The sequence below is a fragment of the Lepidochelys kempii genome, chromosome 7, assembly GCF_965140265.1.
Source record: "Lepidochelys kempii isolate rLepKem1 chromosome 7, rLepKem1.hap2, whole genome shotgun sequence".
In the NCBI taxonomy this organism is placed as follows: Eukaryota; Metazoa; Chordata; order Testudines; family Cheloniidae; genus Lepidochelys; species Lepidochelys kempii.
The window spans coordinates 46,234,739-46,255,240 of NC_133262.1; the positions used below are offsets into that span (position 1 = coordinate 46,234,739).

General features: G+C 50.7%; 3 protein-coding genes across 8 annotated transcripts in view; 2 read left to right on the forward strand and 1 right to left on the reverse strand.

The window, feature by feature from the left end:
* RAD54L2 (RAD54 like 2) overlaps positions 1-15,440 on the forward strand; it is a 93,639-nt gene extending 78,199 nt beyond the window's left edge. For 4 of the 5 annotated variants that reach the window (XM_073352534.1, XM_073352536.1, XM_073352535.1 and 1 more), the window contains 8 exons: positions 748-847; positions 1,066-1,271; positions 2,698-2,873; positions 5,035-5,231; positions 6,177-6,373; positions 7,425-7,514; positions 8,829-8,921; positions 9,254-15,440. In XM_073352534.1, the coding sequence (XP_073208635.1) occupies positions 748-847; positions 1,066-1,271; positions 2,698-2,873; positions 5,035-5,231; positions 6,177-6,373; positions 7,425-7,514; positions 8,829-8,921; positions 9,254-10,245 (2,051 nt within the window). In that variant the 3' untranslated portion in view covers positions 10,246-15,440. The remainder of the gene's footprint in view (positions 1-747; positions 848-1,065; positions 1,272-2,697; positions 2,874-5,034; positions 5,232-6,176; positions 6,374-7,424; positions 7,515-8,828; positions 8,922-9,253) is intronic. The other variant, XM_073352539.1, reaches the window with a different exon arrangement.
* Positions 15,437-20,502, forward strand: part of ACY1 (aminoacylase 1) — a 455,667-nt gene continuing 450,601 nt past the window's right edge. Inside the window, exon 1 of the mRNA XM_073352547.1 lies at positions 15,437-15,440. The gene's annotated coding sequence lies outside the window, so the exon portion shown is untranslated. The remainder of the gene's footprint in view (positions 15,441-20,502) is intronic.
* The window catches only part of LOC140914519 (semaphorin-3D-like), a 53,018-nt gene continuing 50,535 nt past the window's right edge, over positions 18,020-20,502 (reverse strand). For both annotated transcript variants that reach the window (XM_073352504.1, XM_073352505.1), the window contains 3 exons: positions 20,427-20,491; positions 19,298-19,431; positions 18,020-18,909 (listed from right to left, as the gene is read on the reverse strand). In XM_073352504.1, the coding sequence (XP_073208605.1) occupies positions 18,487-18,909; positions 19,298-19,431; positions 20,427-20,491 (622 nt within the window). In that variant the 3' untranslated portion in view covers positions 18,020-18,486. The remainder of the gene's footprint in view (positions 18,910-19,297; positions 19,432-20,426; positions 20,492-20,502) is intronic.

The following is a 20,502-nucleotide window of genomic DNA, read 5'->3' on the forward strand; positions in this document are numbered from 1 at the left end:
GGGTAGCTGGATGGACATAGTGTCCCTGGGAGCTCCTGGCAAGCATGCTAGGTGTCTATAAACTGCTCTAATTCCTCTTTTGACTCAAGGTGTGGGTGGCAGCATCTCTTCATCATGAGTGAGTTCTACCCATGATCACAAACATGCTCTGTCCATCTGCACTCTTTTTCTCCGATTCTCTGCATATGGTCATGTTGGGTCCAGTGGGGTTTTGCCAGCGGCTTGCGTTGTTTTTGTGCTATCCCAGCTCAGTGGTCGTATTGGATCTATTTTATACTGGTGCCTGTTACCAATACTGGTATTTCAGGCTTTTGTGACTGGTACTGCAGACATCCTACCTGAATGATGAGCCTCTGTGTAGGATCCCAGTGCACTAGAACTGCTCATCTTTGGTTTAGCTGTATGCATTGTAGCCCACTGTGGAACTTGGCCTATGCCAGACTCCTGTTTTACACTCATGTGATATTGCAGCTAGACACAGCCCGAGCTCCCTGGCTGACTACACTGTGTATGTTTGACTGGGGGGATGTGGGCATTGGCTGGGACAGCTGAGGGCTTATTGTAGTAAGCTGGTTCAATTGCCTGAAATGGCACGGAAGCGTTTCCCTAGCTGGATCTATACGGAGTCTGCAGGGTAATGGCATTCTTCACAGTGCAGGTATTCTAAGAGCCAGACGGGAACTGTTTCGTTTTGATGGATCCCACAATACAAAGGCTTTTTAAACACCTCTCTGATTTTCTTACCAGGACTGGATGGCAGCACTTCTGCCTCAGAAAGGGAACGATTGATTAACCAGTTCAATGACCCCAGCAACAGCTCTGTTTGGCTCTTCCTTTTGTCCACACGGTGAGTTGGTCACCTGCCTGGAACGGAGGGGTGAGGTGGGGTGAAAGAGTGGGTTTCATTAATGTGATGGAGGCTGTTCAGACCACAGAATCTATTGCACTTGCTCTGTTTGCAAGATTTGGCTTAAGACCATACAGGATGGTAACTCCTTAAAGTATAAAGGTATTGAAGACTGGAAAGAAAAATGATTTTGAAACTTAATTTTTGTTTTGTTTAAGAGCTGGGTGTTTGGGTGTCAACCTGATTGGAGCAAACAGAGTGGTGGTGTTTGATGCTTCTTGGAACCCGTGCCATGACGCACAAGCAGTATGCCGGGTGTACCGCTACGGACAAAGGAAGCCGTGCCACATTTACCGACTGGTTTCAGATTACACCCTGGAGAAGAAAATCTATGACCGCCAGGTCTCCAAGCAGGGGATGTCAGGTAGGCTTGAACACTTTTGCCAATATGTCATCCTGCTTACTTTTCTTATACTCCGTAGTCCATGGACGGAGTCTGTATGATTTTGGTGATGCTTCCGTCTGTCTAATGTTAGACACAAACTGCTGCTAGAAGAAATGACACTAAAAAGGCATTTATGACTGGGGAGTTGTTCTGATATTTTTATAATTTAAGAGTGAGTACAGATCTAGTAAAAATGAAGGATTCAGCAGTACCGGTTTGAGCCAGCATAGTGCAACACACACTCCCTGTGGTTCACCCCTTCTGCTCCTTAGCTGCAAGCACACCTCAGTTCTGACCTGTAGCACCTCCTGCAAGAACAGAAGCAGCAGACCGGCTGGATAGTCTGTTGCTTATAGCAGGAGGCTGGGAGTTAGGAGATTTAAGTTCTGTCTCCAGCTCTGCTGGTGCCTCCTGTTAGATTGGACAGGTTACTGCAGTGCTCCATGGCTCCGCTTTTTCAACAGTACAGTGGGGAATACCTACTTTTGAAAAAACAGGTTGACATCCTTATTGCTACCTAATTACTAAGGTTCACTAATCGTTCCAGTTCTGACCTGTCTGGAACCAAGACTGCCAGTGGGGCTGAATTGTGCCAGATTTTGTGGTGGTTTTGAGAGATGCACAAGTGGTAGGCTACCATGAGCCCAAAAGGGTTGTGTCAGAATTTAAGTCCAGGTGCAGAGGGGATACTTCAGTGCTCTGACTCTGTGTGCTGTCTAGTACCCATGTCCTAGAGTCCTCTCCTCCTCCTCCTCTCTTTCCTCCTCCCCACACACACACTTGTTCCCATCTTGACACATACACAAAAATCAAGTCCAGGGAAATAATGCAGCTTCTTTTGAGTTATGGAGGTGAGAATGGGGATCTCAGATGTTATCCAGAACTTTCAAATAGTTTAACAGAATCTGGTGGTTGTAGTCCCCGGAAACCTGAGTCACTGGTTAGTCACTATAAACTTTTGAGCCTTTCTCTGTGGTTCTGGCTCGTTAGTTACTGATGTTCGCCTTTGCAGCTGCCTTTTTATCACAATGTCCACATAATATTTTCAGGCTTCTGATGTCCAAGGGTGAGATGGGGAACTTCTTCAACCATATTGTATGTACAGTATCTTCAGCTTCCAGGTTTGTGTATGCCAGGATGTTAATGGCCCATATCACCTTGTTGTAATATATGGAGAGCAAAGCATTCCCTAGCCTGGTTTGTGTCAATATTCAAATACCTGCATGGTCATGTCTCAAAGTGCAGTGGAATGATCCCTGTCCCTCTGCAGATATTCACAGCAGAGTGCTGTGGAAAGCACAGATTAAGAGCTGGGAAATCTATAAGCAGGAATGTAATGAGTACAGCAGAGAGCAGTAAACTGTTTCCTCCTTTCTCTGAATGATGCATTCCCTCCATTCTCCAGATCGTGTTGTGGATGATCTGAATCCAGTGCTAAACTTCACCCGGAGGGAGGTGGAGAACCTGCTGCACTTCGTAGAAGAGGAGTCAGATCCTGCCCAGCTGGCATTGGACCCAAACAAGATCAAGGAGTCTGTCTTACAGCTAGCCTGTCTCAAATACCCTCACATTATCACCAAGGTATGTACCTTTGTTCTTAATGCTGCTTCCAGATGTCATTGCCAGTTAGGGATGACACTGAGCTCAGTGAATAACGGTCTACCCCAGGAGAAAATGGAGCTGCCTGTGTTGTGATACCTTGGTTAAGATAAGAGTGTTCCAAAACAATATTAGTTATAAGGGACTGTGCATGTCTCTGAGACAAGTCCATGATCAGTGTCAGGTATCAAGAAATCTGTTGTTCCATTGTCAAACGCAAGACCTGAAGTTCATGTGCAGATTTCCTTAGACCTTTGGTAGATACTCCTGGGGGAATTATGCACTGAATTATGCGCAGATTTCTTTGCTTCCCTGAAGAAAAAATGACTTTCTGATGTGAAAGCAAAGGGAAGCCACAAGAGCGGTCATGCGACCCTCCCAAGCAGTATTTTTCGGGTGTCCACGGCAGCCAGCAGAGGTAAATCACCTGTAGGGCAGGGGACGGGACTGGGGAAGACCCGGCTGGTGGCTCCTACCCTGCGCCAGGCTCAGCTGCTAGTCCCGGATGGGCTGGGGAGGACGGGACTTTCTCTTCTCCTGCACAGTATCCGGTGCTGGATCAGACCCACCCCCAGATTTCTCCCCCAGCTGCAGAAATCTCTGCAAACTCTCTGATCCCCTCCCCACACCGCTTCAAGCACCCATCGCTCCTCAGCTGCAGGGGGAGGGATCAGTGTAAAGGAAACTGCTCCCCCATCTGCCCAACTGTTGAGTATCCATACCCAGACCCTCCAGCTGAGCCGCACCCCCCTGCACTCAGAACCCCCCTGAGGAGCCCCCTGCACCTGGATCGCCACCCCACTGTGCCCCAGTCCCCCATCATCTGCCTCCCACATTGAGACCCCCCACAGCCGCTGCCGAGCTCTATCTCTTCCACACCCAGACCTCCCCAGCCCTTCTTCCCTCCTCGCTGAGCCCCAACCACCTTCACCTGGACCCCACTGTAGCATCCCATTACCGTTGCATCCAGAACCTCCCAACAAGCCTCTGTGCATCCAGATCCCCTGTGCACTTGGATCCCCCACTGAGCCTCCCACACCCAATGATCCCACACAGAACCCTCTCAATCCACGCCTGGGTCCCCCCACACTAAGTCCCCCCACACTTGGATCCTGCTGGGCTGAGCCAGCCTGCCTGCCCACACCGATGTGCACCTGGCACAGAGGGGCAGGACACTGGGGTGTTTCTGGGGCAGGCCTCCTTTTTGCACTGTGTCAGGGTTGAGTGCAGCCTCACTGCTGAGTCTCCCCCAGGGGGAGTGATCTACCACTTCTGTGCAGCCAGTGGCCTGTGCTCTCCAATGCCATGCTGGCGCCTCCACATTTATTTGACAAATAAAATTTGCAGAATTTTGCTGAATTTTAAAATTTTTATACACAGAATTTTTAATTTTTTGGTGCAGAATGCCCTCAGAAGTAGGTAGAGCATCTAGGAAGAACATAGGTTGGGGTAGTTTGGTTAAGGCTTTTGGAGGAGAGGAGAAATGAAGGACTGTGTCTGCCTGGCTATCTCTATACAGAGATTCATGGTTAAAAGGAAAGCCTGCTATGGGGCATTTAGTGCAGTAACAGAATTGCTCCATTTATGTGCTGTCGTAGTGCATGCATTGTGAGTATTGTGAATAAGCATGTTCCTGTGAGTGTTATGCAGTGAGATCATTGTGGAGTTGGTGCACAGATTATTTATAAGAAGTAATCATATTGTCTATAATAGTGTCCATTGCACTAGTTTTGAACTCTTCCCCCAGAGTCCACCCAGGGTATGTCTTCACTACCCACCAGCTCAGCAGGTAGCGATCTAGCCAGCGGGGATCGATTTATCGTGTCTAGTCTAGACGTGATAAATCAACCCCCGAACGCTCTCCTGTCCACTCCTGTACTCCAGCGCCAGAAGAGGCGCAGGCGGAGTTGACAGGGTAGCGTTCGGGGGTTGATTTATCTTCAGCTATTCACGTAGTTGAAGTTGCATAACTTAGATTGACCTCCCCCCCAGTGTAGACCAGGGCCCAGAATACTGCCCAGAGTCTGCCAGTTGCCATGTTATTCTGCCTGGGATACAGGGAGGGAATTCTATCATTTGGGTTTGTCTACTGCCCTCCTGTGGTATGTTGGTGTCTCAATATGTTTATGTGCTGTGACCACAGGAGCCTTTCCAGCATGAGTCGCTGCTGATTGACCGGAAGGAGCACAAGTTGACCAAGGCAGAGAAGAAGGCAGCAAAGAAGAGTTATGAGGAAGAGAAGCGAGCATCCGTCCCCTATACCCGTCCATCCTATGCACAGTATTACCCAGCCAGTGACCAGAGCCTGACAAGCATCCCTGCCTTCAGTCAAAGGAATTGGTGGGTGCTTATTTCTTTCCCTGTTCTGCTGAGGACTTCAGATGAGGGGAGAGGCGGGGCAGGAAAAACAGCTGGGGTAGATGAAGACTAACCTGTTACCCTGGGCGTTCTCACTTGGCTCCTAGGAAATGAGAATATTAAGGCTGGGTGTTGCCCCCTCTCCTTCCCCTGCCAACTATAAATACGGATTCATGAAGAAGGGGAATGAAGCAAGGAAGGTGGGGAAAACAGCTGATTAGGGAGGAAGGCTCCCTTTGCAGCCTTGGGGGCACATGCAGCGTTTCTCAGTGGGGGGTGTCACTGATTGCAATGGCTGTGGCTAAGAGAATGGGCATAGTATCAAACTGAGAGATGCAGAATCCAGACAGGTAGTGAAAGTGTCAAGACCTGTCCCCACACACCACTTTTCTGGCTAATAGCCAGAGTCACTGTGTCTATCATCTGCCTTCACTTCACCTGGAACATGTGTAATTCCCCGTAACACTTTGCATTGCCCAATCTGAGGCTCTGGGAGTGCTGTGCAAATGCTGGCTGGCTGCTTGCATGTCTCTGCCATTGGTGAGAAGGCACCCCCAGTTTACAGATGGGGACACTGAGGTGAAGTGACTTGCCCAAGGTCAGTGACAGTCAGGAATAGAGGCTGGAGTCCTGACGGCCAGTCCTATGCTTTAACTCAGAGATCAAACTTTAGCGACTTCACTCTCTCTTTGTGATCCTGGAGCAGTGAGATTCCCACTGCCTCTCTCCAGAACTGGGAGCAGAGCAAAGAGTTTCAGGGCTTTGCATTTGGGGTTTTTCTGCCTCCATGAGCAATTTTCTCAGTGCAGAGCCTCACGATTACCCATGTGAATGACTGAGAATGGTGGAACCAAATACAGTTGGGACTCTCCTTCCAAAAGAACATAACTCCGTTTGACACTCTCTCCTTTTCCCTCTTCCCACTAGGCGACCAGTCTTCAAGGGCGAGGACAAGCCAGTGGCAAGCGTCCGCCCTGTTCAGTCCACCCCCATTCCTATGATGCCTCGGCATGTCCCGTTGGGTGGCGTGGGATCGGCATCTGGTTCCAACCCCACTGTCAACTTCCCCATCAACTATCTACAGCGAGCTGGTGTCCTTGTTCAGAAGATTGTCACCACGACAGGTCAGTCGTTCCTTTGGAACCAAGTCCCCCTGAGAACACAGCTGGTTGAGACAGAGTCCTGGGATCCAGAGATGGAAGGCAGGCAGTCCGTCCATCCCTCGGGGATAGAATAGTGTCCCAGACAACTATGGTGTCTCATCTGTGGCCTAAGAAGCTGGATGAGCCCCTTGAGGGGGATTGTGTCAAGAAGGAAAGTGTCTGATTATGAATTGAGATGTGTCCCTTGAAGCATGTGCTGTGGTGTTTAAACTGAAGTGCTGGAATCCGATCCATTAGTGCAGATTGGAGGTAAGAGGGGTGCTGCTTCCCCTGCAGCAGCTTGGCTGGGAGCGGTCTGTTCTCTACTGCAGCTGCTCAACAGCTCCCCTGCCGCGTGGAGGAGAGAGTAACTCTGGCTGTTCTAGGTTAGAGCAGCGCTATCTTGCACCAGCTGGCAACAGTGGCTAGGGACCATACACCAGCTGGGGACAGCCAGAGTACAGTGGGCTCCAGCCACTCACTTTCCCTACCCCCTCTAACCTTTGCCTACCAGGGAGGGAGGCGTAGGAGCCAGTTATGCCACCTCTATGCCTGTTATGGATTCCATACCTGGAGAATCCCCAGCAGTGGGTTTTGCACCACAGATGTGCTAAGGGACTAAAACAGGGCAGTGAATCTGCCCCCAAATACTGATTGTAGCTCCCTGATCTCTTTGCAGCTTTCAGGCCAAACATATTTCAAAAGCCAGGTATGCTGGCTGCACTGTATGGTATGCTGGCTTCCAGTGCTCTGCCCAGTCCCATGTTCTGTGTTCTAATTGATGGGGCTTGTGTACTGGGGTACCTTGCCTTTCATTTCCCCTGACCCCCACTCCTTCCTGAGCTCTCAGTCCCAGGGGATTCCACTTCTGCTTCTTATGTCTTCTTTGTTACTCATAATTAAACCCTGATCTCATTTGTAGCAGAATTTATTGAGGAAGCTAGCTGGATGCTGAGGGAATTTAGCCCTGGATTTCTCCCACTCTTTTTTGAGCCCATAATGTAACTTCTCAAATGCTGGCTTTCTCCATCAGATATTGTGATTCCAGGCACAAACACATCCACTGATGTGCAGGCGAGAATCAGTGCTGGTGAGAGCATCCACATAATCCGAGGGACTAAAGGTAAATCCCTGACTTGGGAAATAAGTAACTGCTAATCTCCTGGCCCTCATATACTAAAATCCCCCCAAATTCCTGTTTTCAGTGCTCTGCATTTGCAAGATGCATTTAATAAACAGGCTTCGTCAAAGCTTGAAGAGTCAGAAAAAACAGAGGCTTTAGTTGTGGGTTTAACCATGATGGGGAGATGAAGGGGATCAGGCCACTGATACTGTAATTTCCTGCCAGTGCCCCAAAGGGAATGGTCTTCCATCCTTCCCTTCTAAAGCAGATGGAAGCGATTTCAAGCTCCAGAGTTGCCCATCTCATTATGTTAACACACAATCTCCTATCATGTTTCGGGGATGAATAGTTCTTGACCTATGAGACCGTTGAAGCCAATGGAGAAGTTGCAACTGACAGAGCCCCAGGTCAGACTGTAAGGAGATGTGGTGGCACATTCTCCCTTCCAGTGGAGTCTGTCTTGTCGCCTTTCAAGAGTATTGCAAGCTCGAGCTCTTTACACAAGCCTTCTCCCAACAATGGTGGAGCAGCTGGCCAGGCATCGTTTCTCAGAGATGGGCCAGGGGTCGGCCTGTTTGCAGTGCTGTAACACTAGAGGAGTGATCAGTTGGGGCCCTCGGGGCAGGGATTCTGTGTTTCAGTTATTTGAATGGAGCCTAGTTGAGTGCCGTTGAAATTCGCCAACAGCGCTGCATAAGGAAAAGTGGAACCACAGCCATTGCCACTGGCAGAGATGGTGACCTGAAAATGTGTTTGACTCCCCTGGGGGAGAAAAGGGAGCATGGGAAGGGAATTCGGGTCCTGCAGCGATTCAGCAGAGAGCCACATGTGTGTGTAACCCTGGGACAGAGAGAAGCAGAGGGAGGGATTTTTCAGGGACAGACTGGAGACAGGCTCTAAAGGAGAGAACCAGCATGCACCTGACTGCAGGGGTCCGTGGCTGCCCTTGTTGCTGCTGCATGCTGGTTTTACAGTCTGCTCTGTTTTAGGTAAATGGCTTGTGGGCTGCAGGCTCCTGGCATGTTGCCAGCCCAGCACTCAAGTGGGCACAGTTTGGGTGCTTCTGGCCTGTCTGTAATGGACCTGTAGGCCACTGACACAGCACTGTGACCCTGGCATTGCCCGACGGCAATGCTCACAGACGTGGAGAGAGAGATCAAAGTGTTTGGGGATTAGGGGCTGGTGTGTCCTCTCTGCTGCCCTTTTCTCTCCCTGCCTGCCAGTTCTGCAGCCTTTCCCTGGGGCAGGCAGCCAGCAGCTGGGCATGGAGCTGTTCCTGTGTCTGACCAGTTGCTTCCTCCCTGTCTGTTTCAGGGACGTACATCCGCACCAGTGATGGGCGGATTTTTGCTATCCGGACCACTGGGAAGCCGAAGGGCAGTGAAGACCGTCGAACGGCTGCCTCAGGTAGGGACTGAAGATCCTTGCACTGGATACACGCCCCAAGTGCTCTCCTCTGTTGGGTTTCTGTGGTGGGTGTTTCACTGCACTGTCTTCCCCAGGGCTGTATTTAGGGGACTTGCTTTATATCCCTGCCCAAGAGCTTCCTCTCTTCTCACATCTTTAAATTCCACATTTTCTCTCCTCCCTGGCTGATTCCATGGCAGCCCCCTCCCTCCCACCCTCAATCCCATCCCATGCCGAGTCTATTCAGTCCCCCCTCTTCTCCCTTTTCCCAGCGCCGGGATGTTTCTCCAGGCTTCTCTGTCTCACCCACTCCATCTCCTTGTCACCTCCAGGCTCTCAGGGTCCATCTCTGGAATCCACAAGCAATGGCAGACACAGTGCCTCGTCACCCAAGCTCCCTAACACAGAAGAGCTCACTCGGCCCATTTCCCCCGACAGCCCGGAGATCATCAGTGAGCTGCAGCAGTATGCTGAGGCAGCCGCTGCCCGGGAGTCTCGCCACAACTCCCCCAGCACTAACACTGTGCATGGACACCCTGCCCGGACAGAAAACGCAGCCACCTTAGCAGCCCGGGGAGCTGAGCAGCGATTGGGCCTCCATTGCTTGGCTCCGTCGGTTTCTTCAGCCCTGCCAGCCACCAGCCAGAATGTCGATGGTCACTCAGTGCTGGACTTACGGGGCAACAAGCGCAAGTCGACCTCACCCTCTGTCCCCGAGGAACCAGCCCGTCGGCAGCAGAAAAAGCGCCACCTGCCAACGTCTGTTCAGTCGTACGAACACGGGTACCCAGTCTCTGGTGGGTTCACCATGCCCCCTATCTCTTTAAACCACAACCTAACCCATCCATTTCCCCCCCAAGCAGGAAACTCCTTGTACATGGGCACTGGCTCATCCTACTACCAGCTGCCCAATTTACTACCAGACCCTCAGCTGGTGTTCCCTGTGACTACTGACCCTCTGCTGACAGCCGGCACCGCCAGCTCCTCTGCTGCTACCTCAGCCACCGCCAGCGTCCCCTCGTTCATGCTAAACCCCTCTATGACGGGGATGCTGCCCAGCTATTCGCTTCCCTTCACGCAGTCGCTCCTGCCTGAGCCCAGGATGTTTGCTCCTTTCCCAGCCCCAGTTTTGCCTAGCAGCCTTCCCAGGAGCATGGCGTCTGCCTACCCTGGCTACATGTCCCCTCATTCGGGCTACCCGGCTGGGGGCCTCCTGCGGTCCCAGGTGCCTCAGTTTGAATCCCAGGAGGCCTCAGAGGTGGGATGCAGCTCCAATGATGACGAAGACAAAGACGACGATGTAATAGAGATCACAGGGAAATAATGGGCCCAGTTCCTGTTAGATCTCAGCTTAGCCAGGAGGCAAAAGTTTCAGGACCTTTCTGGAGTCAGGATTTCACCTCTGGGTTATGGCAGCAGGGCTGGAGGAGGAGATGTTTTTAGATGTCAAGGATCTGCATTGTATTGGGGAGGGAGGGTGGGGAGAACAAAACCTGAACGGACTTGCAAGGGTGGGGGGGCAGCAATGCAAACCATAGGAGTGCCTCCCTTGCTTTCTCTCCTGCATTTTCCGTTTGTCTGTCTGTGTTGTCCGAAAGGGAGCCTTGACGTTGCTATTCAGTGCCCCTTCTCAGGCGTGGAGACACTGGGTTGATCTCTGTGTGTGGAAGAGCTCCCTCTCCCACAAACTGCCTTATCTGTGAACTTTTCTCGCTCAAGGAGGCACGGGGTGGGAGTATGTCCCAGGAGAGGGTCTTGATGAGCATTTTCAATTGGGGCAGGGGAGGAGCAGGCTATATGTCGTGTGTGTACCGGGGGAGGGCAAGGGATGTGTGTGGGGGGGGGTCCATGTGAAAACCAATTTGTTTTTCATCCTCTTAAAAATTCAAAACACAATAATCTGACAGCTCGTACCAGGCCCCTGCTGGAGGATGAGATGGGGAGTGGAGGGAATGCTGAGCTGTGGCATGACTCTCCAGTCTGCTCCCCCAGGGGGCCTTCTCTATGAAGCCCTCTGAAGGCAGTGACCCTAGTAGGTTGATCCTGTGGTTCTGGTGCTGGCTTCTCGAGCCTGGGTTGGGTTAAGAATCCTTTAAATCTTATAGCGGCTCGAGGGCAATCCTGGGGACTTTCCCAGTTCCTCCCTCTCTTCCAGTGATGGCCTCCACACCAGGCTATTGAGGGGTGTGCCCTCAGGCTCCAGGAGGAGGCCTGGGTGGGAGCAGGTGGATCAGTTTGACTCCTATCAACCCCAGCCAGCAGGACAGGTTGAAAAGGGATACCATTGCGGACTCAGCGCCCGTCTCCATTGACTCTGTGATCGGAGCAACTGCCCCCTTCACAGAATCTCGACATTAATTTATTTCATGAAGGCAAATATTTATTTGTTTGGGGAGTTTCTTTCCACATTTTATTAATTTTGTTGTTTAAAAGAAAAACTAACCTGCTGGCCTCCATAATGCAGTGGTTGCTTGGTGGATTGTCTGTATGGGGGAGACGAGACATAATGACCATTTGACCAAAGCATAATCTGAAAGCAGGACCAACTGCGAACGTTCCCCAGTAGCCAGCTCCCTTGTTTGGTTCTGTTACAGTGATGTGGCATTGCCTGTGCCATATACACCCCTTTGGGGGAGCGTGTGACAGTGGCGCGTCCATGCAGTACAAGGGATAATGAGAAACCTCTGGTCTTGGGGTTGGGATCACTCTGGCACAGTGTTTGCTGGGCGGCTGAGAAGTTAGCGTGCTAACCAATCTCTCAGAGAGAGAAGGAGTCTCGGCTCATGACAAGTGGGCTTGGGGATCTCATGGCAGCAGGCTTGAGCTCCTATTGGCTTAACGGACCCCCTGGCTGACATGTGGAGTGCTGTTGCTGGGCTCCAGCCCTTCCCAACTAGAGAGGTGTCACATGAGAGTGAAAAGCGAGAGCACAGAGAGTAAATTGCACTGACTGTTCAGCTCTTGGTGTCTGCAGGCAAATCATGCTCTTGGCATTGAAATGCCACATTTGCATGAGTTTGGGCACCTGAGCTAGATGGCCTGACATCCTGTCCACTGTGTGCGTGCTCATGCACTGGTAACTGCTGAGTAATCTTGGAAACTCAATGCCTGCTCAAAGGCCCAGGTCCTCGAAGGGATGTAGGCTCCTAAATCCCGTTGACTTCAATGGAAGTTAGAATCTTAAATACCTTTGAGGATCTGGACCTATGTGTCACCACCTCAGGGAACGAGAGAGACTCTGAATGTCCTTGGAAAGTGGTCCATGCCATTGGACCAATGACAGCTGTTGGCACAAACCTGTGATGGGAAAACCTCCAGGGCTGATGCTTCAGTACGGTTATTGAGGTCTACTCAGACCAGCTCAGGAGGGAGGGACAAGGCATTCTGGCATATTGTGTAAGGTAGCTGTGAAGAAAGGGGAACTGCTTTATCGAGGGAAGGTGGTGCGGTGCGTGTGTGTGTGTTTGTGTGTACCATGACAAAAGTAGGACGTTATGGGGCTTTCTCTCTGTCTTTCTCTGTTTTAATGGAACTTGTCTGTCAGACGTAACCACACCATTCATAGAAGCCTTAGATCTACAGTTTAGCTATGCAAATTATTTTAAAAACAAACATTGAAATAGTGCTTTCTTCTTTAACATATCCTAGGAGTTGAAAACCGAGGGGTTCTGAGCAAACTTCTGAACAGCTTGTCTTTGGATGTACCATGGAAATAAACAAACTCCCCCTTCCCCCCACTCCACCCCTCACCCAATAACAAAGCAAACTAACTGATGGTGTCCACTCCAAACACTTGACAGTGCTGCATCTGTAAGTCATGCCCTTTGCAGTTTGTGTGTCCATCTTATGCAAAATACTGTGACGCTGATTGTATCACAGCTGTCTGTTGTATCTCTGTAAGGCTCTCAAAAGCTCTAGTGGATTTGGGAAGCGGACCTAGGCAAGGGGGTTTCTTGTCAAGAGTAGCGAGGATTCAGACCTGGGGGAAATCTAAACAATATTTGTGGAAGGCAACTGTTGATTTAGGTTAGAGCAGACCTTTTAACCAGAGTCCCTTGGCATGGAGTATGGTTCCTTCGTTGTTTGTGCCAGGGTGGCACTTTTAACCTGAATGATCCTGCTAGTTCTTTGTAATGGGGGCATTTTGTGTGTCTTTTCTCTGCTCAGATGAGGCATACAGATTTGACTCTAAACAGTAGGTTAACGTATGGTTCTGGATGCTGTACCTGAAATAGCAGCAGCTTTCACAGAGACTTTGCTCATTGTCTCACGAGGAAAGTACCAGAGGCCTCTGGAGGGCACTTTGGATGGTACTGAATTGGGCAGGCCTCTGGCACACCCTCACTTTGGTGGGTGGAATATGGGAATTTTTCTGCTCACAGGATTAGGTGCACCTAGGATTAGTTTAACCAAGCCCTGTAGCCATAGGAACTGGAGACTGATGGATCCTCTGATAGCCATAGGAAATGGACCCCTGTAATTTACTTCCCCAGCCACTGGATGACAGTGTTGTTTCACATGGAATATTTACTTTCTGCAAGCAAGTAGGTTTAAAATTGTGCTTGTTTTGAACACTGGTTTTTGTATTCAGTCAAGAAAGCAAGCAAAACTAATGCTCTTTTTGCATTGTGCAGATTCCTGCATTAAATTGACTCTTGTAAACAGGGACCTTTCTCTGTCCCTGGCAAACTTCTGTCTCCTCCTGTCTATTCGTAGTACATTCAGTGCTTAGAGTGCACATCCTCCATAAACTGCTGGAGACTAATTAGCCCCATAAGTGCCTGGGTTGAACCCCCATCCTGTACCCCAGCCAGCACTCGGTGGGTGGGTCCCTCTCTCCTTCCTGCTCCATCCGGACAAATGCTCAATCCAGACTATCTCCTTCCCCACAGACCCTCCCAGTTTCCATGTGTCATCTCCCAAACGCTAGCTAGTGGTTTAAAGATGAAACCCCATTGATTTGGGGCATCACAACCTTTGGGAGAGATGATCTCATCACCTGGAGTGAAGGAAGGTTTGTGAAGGTGATTTCCTCTGCCCTTAGTTTTCTGTTAGTGCTGAAGAAACCCCCATCACCCAGATGCTGACCACTGAGTTCCACTGGGTGTGCAACATCTTCCAGGAAGGTGCAGCTTCTCGTGCTTCTGAGTACATGAAGTGCAGAGAATGCAGACTGAGACCATGGATCAGAACTGTTTAATGACAGAGACCAGGAATCAGAATTATTTAATGACTTTGGCATAGAAGATCAGAAAGTCCTTTATCTGATGATGTTATAATCTTCAAGAATGTCTTGGAAATTCAGAGGTGGTATTGACAATGGAGACCTCTTTGAATCCTGTTCCACAACACTTTCTTACCTAGGGTATGTCTACGTTACAGCCACTACAGTGGCACAGCTGTGCTGCTGTAGCGCCATAGTATAGGCTCTTCCTGCACGGATGGAAGGGTTTTTCCATTGCTGTAGGTATTCTACCTCTCCAAGAGGGGGAAGCTAGATGGATGAAAGAATCCTTCCATTGACCTACCTGTGTCTTGACTGGGGATTAGGTCGACCTGACTACGGTGTGAAATTTTTCACAGTCCTGAGCAACGTAGCTAGGTGGACCTAAGTTTTAGGTGTAGACCAGGCCCTAGTCTCCTCGTTCCTCTTCCACAACCTTCCGTCTTCCCTCTTTCCCTGATCTCTCCTTTCCAGACTCCTATCTTTTCTCTAGCTGACACATAGATCCTCTCTTTTCTTTCCTGATCCCCTGTGATGGGGCTGTCTCGGTTAAATTTTCTGACTCCAAATGGACTGACCAAAGTAACTTATAGTTCATATTTGTGCTGCAGATAACACTGAGAGTAGAACAGGGGCTCTCCGATAAGCACTTGGACACTAAGGAAGATTCCTGGGCAGAGCACAGAAGCCCTGGCGACTTGTGCAATCCTTGGGTTGTACTTTGGCTGCCCCTTTCAGTCAGTATCTAACTATAATAAGTAGATTTTACTTACTTAGGCTGAACTGTTTAGATGGCAGTTTATGGAGCAGCAGGGATATCAGGGCAAATTCCACTCTGTACTAGTACAAGACACTAAGACAGAATTAGGGGAAGAGGTGACCTCATAACTGTGATGTTTCTGTGAGTTTTCTAGGATGTACCTAATCTCAGTCCAGTCTTGGGCAATGTATTTTCACGCAGTTCTGCAGGATGGAGCATCTCACATTCAGTTCCATTGCCATCTGGGGATGAAGCTGGGTGAAAACTGCCAAACAAGCTTCTCTCAAGCTTTGCTGGGAATGAAAGAATTCACTTTGCTTTCCGGGAACAATCATGTGATTGAATTTCACTAGTGTGAATACTGATGGGAGAGCTCCCTTCACCTTGCACATTTGAATACTTCTGGCGAGCAAATTCAGGTTGGTTTTCCATTGGCATTTGCACCAGTAAGCAGATAAATGTTTGCTAATAACTTCAAATAATTGCTAAATTAGAGAAAATCATGGTCTGTGGACATTCTGCGAAGAGAAAGTGGTAAAATACAGCAACTCCATTCACAATGAATGTGCTTCTCTGCTCTCTCAAGTGAGATCAGGTAGTCCAAATTTGAGGGGAAAGGAGGGTGGGGGGAATTTAGTCCAACTAGGATACACTGGGAATGGCTCCTTGCAAGCTGAAAAGGAAAAGAAACCCATCTGCAAAGGGAGAGGATGTTGTAAGTGGGGGGTGATCAACCAACTGTGTAGGGTGGAGGGAATAGAGGGAAGAAATCCCCATATGCTCCACCCTATTCCCCCTGTACTGAAACAATACCACTAACAGCTGCCCAAAGCTGCACTGTGTCTTGGGTCTTGTATTGTTAGCCATCCAGCTTGCATTCAGAAACTCTCTGGTAGATTTGCTTGTATAGGGGAGCGTGAGCTAATCCTTTGATGTTTGTTTTTTATTTTGTTTTTTCTGTTTTTAATACCGCCTTAGTTTGTGGCCTGTCTTTTGTGATCAGAAAGAGGAGTTACTGTAGCAGGGTGGGTCGGTTGGCCGGCTGCACACATGTGCTTCCCTCTTCTCTCTGTCTAATGGAGCGTGCTCACTGATCTCCCAGAACAGAGACTTTGAACAATTTGTTGTTTATATGATGTATTTATTTTTACTTGTGTTTCATGTCATTTTTTAAAAAATCAATAAATTGTAAGTTGGTATAACTGCCGATTGGCTCTCTCTCTCTCCTTTTTTTTTTTTGGTAAAATAAACTTCAAAATTAAAAAAAACAACAGCGACTGTTGTCTAAAATGACTTTGGTTTGGATTTGCATGTTCACAAATTATTGCATGTATGTGCTGATGGAGCCAGGGAGCTGGGAAGAGGTTTAGTGAGTTTGATTGTTCTGGAGTTAGAGAGACAAAGCCTGGTGCATTTAGGATGTCAGGCCTCTGATTCAGTAACGCACATAGGCATGTGCTTAACTCCCATTGAATTCAATGGGACTTAATTTCAAGCATGTGCTTTGCTGAATTGGGGCTGTGGTAAATTTCACTTTGATCGGTGATACGTGAAAATGGATAGTTCTCAAAGTATGCACAATCCCAACAGAATCACGCCTCTTTTCAGCAAATGTTTAATATCCTCGGGCTGCTGTGAGGACTTTTGGTATTAACACTCCATTATTTTGTACAAGTAAGAGGGCAGAATACTTACTGCAAGGGATTTATTCCCTTTGTTACTGTGAATCAGTCATGCTTTTATGTACTTGCTCCCAGCGTGAGGGCAATGAGAGCAAAGCTGCAGGGAGGGGACTCCAGCATAGACCTGTTCTGCACCCCTGTCCCAACTACCTTGATTTTCCTCTGAATTAATTAGTTCTGGCGTGCGCCCTCAGAGCCCTTTCATCCTAAGGCAGACATGCCACATAGTCCTCCACCTTCATATCAACAAGTTCCTGACGAACCCCGCACCGTGAACAATTGAACCTAACACTCATTCTCAAGGCCCCTATAGCCTCATTCAAATGGATGGCTAGACATCATATTTCCTTCCAAAACCCAGTATGTCCTTCCCCTGCCCGTTAGCAAACTCCAGGCCCTTTCCCTTAAGGAACCTTTCTCCACTTTTCCTTGAGGGATTAGACTCAAATCTTATTCTGATAGTCAACTCAGCTCTGCCTTTTACACGAACCAGTGTAATTCCCCGTGTGCCTTTCGTCCCAAGCCTCAGCTATGCCAACTCCATGTGGTGGATGTTCACAAGGTCCTAAAATTCTGCCTCAGAAGAAAGGAGTGGAAGGGGTAACTATTGTCTGCCCTGCCCTTGAGGGGCTCAGAAAGGTCTTAAGGCACAGATTAGTTCAGATAGGCTCCAAGCCTGGCCAACAAAGCTGTGTATATTAATGTCCCAGCACACGATACCAGAAAATTGTTGTGCTCCTGGGATGGGGCCAGTTATAGCTTGTTCCCACTTTTATACCATGCTGCAGGTTTAATATCCTTTTGTCAGCAAGAGACAGCCTGGAGCCTGCCTGCAGGGTATAATGGCCTTGTCATGGCTTCACATCATCTGTCGCTGCCTCCATCATGGTAAATGGCCTGTTGGATGGGTGTCCCCACATGTATGTCGTTTGGTTTTCTCCCGGGTTGGAGGATCCCAGCGCGGGAACACTCCCTGATTAATGCTATGCCGCTCTGGTACCCAAGACTAACATCTGCCTTTTGAGTTCCCAGCATTGGTACCATTCTGCAAGGAGAGTTATTCCAGCTGCCTTGGTCTCACAAGAGCAGTGCAGCACTGCAGAAGGTTTCTCCAACAAGACCAGATGGCTTGGAAGGGAGAAAATATAACTAGTTAAACATTGCAGTGAGGGAGGTAATTATGGTTGTTCCCATTTTGCCCCACGCCAAATACTGAGTCAGTAGCAGTGCTGGGACCAAAACTCCAAACTCCTCCCTCCTCAAGCTTGTGCCCTATCCCCTAGCCCATGTGTCATCCTCCCTAACTGACTTGCAGTGCTTGCCTGAAGGGGCGGGGGGGGCTCTGTGCTCCACCAGGGCGGAGGGAGAAGTGTATTACTGAGGCCGGATATCAATTCCCCATAACAAGGGAGACTGGTAAGAAACATGGGTTTCCCTTCTGTTTAATTTCCAGTATTTATCAATAATAAGAGGCATAATAAGAAAATGACAGAAGGAAAATGCAGAGAATAAATATTTCATGGTATGTAAATAGTTTAAAGTCCTCGCGTCACATCAGTCTGTGTCAGCCGGCCTAGTAACCAGACTGTTTGCTCCAGGCCGTGGCTGCAAAGTCCCTGGTTTAGCACCTCCTGGACTTAGCAGCCCCATTCGTCTGGGGGTGTCTGAGAGCATCTGCACTGGCCGCTGGCCTGCTCCAGGAGATGGCAAGGGGCAGTGTCACGGCTGAGGTAGTACATGACGAGTCTGTGGGCCTCTCAGCAGGCAGAGCTTGGCAGCAGCTGAGCTGAGCTGGCACCTGTGTGCAGGGCTGTGCATGCAGAATGGCTCTGGAGACGTGGCCGGCTAATGGAGACTGTTCAGTGACCTGCTCCCCCTGCAGAGGGCACTGTGCGGAGCTCAGACTAGTCTCAGCCCAGCTCTGGCTGGCTTCAGGGGGTTGGGATGCCTCCGCGCTCGGCCTTTCTTGCTCTCCAAGGAATGCTGCTGCCACTTGGGGTTCCAGGCCTTTTGCCGCTGCCTCTCCTGGTGCCAGAGCGCATTGCAGTACTCGTCCAAGCCGGGTGCCCCCAGGGTCTGCGGGTAGCCCTTGTACTGGAGCTGCATGGGCACGGCGCTCAGGTGGCTGCCTCCCTCCTCGGCCCCCTTGCTCCGTTTGGCCCCCATGGCCTCGTGGCCAATGACACGAAGGCTGTAGTGCGTGAGGGGGCGGGAGAAGGCACGCTCCATTGCCTGGCACTGATAGATCCCGGCATCCTCTCTCGCCAGTTGGCGGATCAGGAGCCCTTGCTCCAGGGTGGAGAAGCGGTCACCGGTCCTCACCTGCGGCAGACACAGGGAGGGGCCAAAGCAGAGCTCCCTGAGATGCTACCCAGGGGTTGTTGGGAGGGAGCCAGGGCTGCAGCTTGCGACGTGCTCTGCTCGTCAGTCGGGGGCGGTGGCATTGCCCGTGTGGGGACTGTGCCAGCTGAGCTGCTTGTGCACTGGGCCGCGCTCAGGCCTGGGCAGCACCCCCTCCCCCCCGCTGCCCTACCCCCTCTGAGGGACTGGGGAGGGGCAGAGACTTGAGCTGCGTCCCCCCCTCTGAGGGACCAGGGTGGAGCAGGGAGGCCTGGGCAGTGTCTCTTCATCGCCATGCCCCCTCCGGGGCAGGGCATGGGAGCCTGGCCATACCACTCCCCACGATTTAGCTTTTCCCTTCCCCAAGTACCTCGTCCAGGGCTGCCTCCTTGCTGCGCTGCACGAGCCATCGAATGGCCGTCTGGGGAGAGCGTGCCAGGCACTCGAGGAAGGTAGAGTTGTTCTCCACACCAAATACCAGCTTCTCCTCAGCTGCAGTGACCCCTGCAAGAACATGTGCATGTGGGGGGAGCAGAGCCCTGGGGCCTGGTGCATCGAGTCTCTCCATGCCCTGAACCAGCACCCCCTCTTCCCCAGCTCTCTAAACCAGCCCCACAACCCTTGCTGCTCTAATCCCCTGGAGCAGCCCTGCCCTGACCCCACCTGCTCCAATAGCCCCACACACCTGCTGAGAGAGTCCCACGTTCCGGCTGGGCCATCTCTGGCTAGAGCACTTGGGGGCAGGGGGGCAGAAATGTAATTGGCAACAATACAACCACCTTTTGCTGCACGAAAAGGGGCCTGGGGGGGTGTGCGAGGTGACTTGCTCTACCTCGTCTTTGCACACACGCAGCTGGCTGTGCCCAGCACACAGGCGGAGGACATGCTGTTTGCAGAGCCATGTAAATCCCGGCTTTCCCGGCCTGGCATGCTGGGGAGTGACTGGAAGGGGGACAGCGTTTATGGAAATGGAGCTGGCCATCCCAAGATACTTTCCTCTGCTCACTGTTTGCTGGTTAATTACTCGGCCGCACCCAGCCCCATGTCAACGGCCGCCTGTCGCTAGATTTGCTCACACGCTGTGCCCTGGACCTGAGCTGGGTTCAGTTTTGCAGGCAACACTTCCTGGGGAAGTGCGTTGTCCAATGTGACTGTACAAGCCTGGGGGTAGCTATCCCCAGCAGCCACGCAGGAGCGCCGTCTCTGTACGTTGCTGCCAGCATGGGGGGGGCCCTTCCCGGCGCTGTCAGCACCCCAATGCTCAGCTCACCGCGCGGTGCCGTGGTACAGCGTGCAGATGCACCATGATGTGGCATTGGTGCAATGTCTCCATCATGGGGTGGGATTGCCCCACCCATGGCCAGTCCTGCTGGAGGCACCCGAGGCTGGCTGGGGCTTCTGCCTCACCCCCACCTGCTCCCTCCTCCATGGCAGAGAGCAGCCCACGCTAGGCAGCATGCAGCCTGTGGGAGAAGGGTGCCGCAGTGGCTGATTCTCACCCGCTGTGGTGTCCTGGCACTGACTGACCGGGTTGGCCTTCAGCGCATCCTGGCAGCGTGCTCGCCTGTGTGGAGT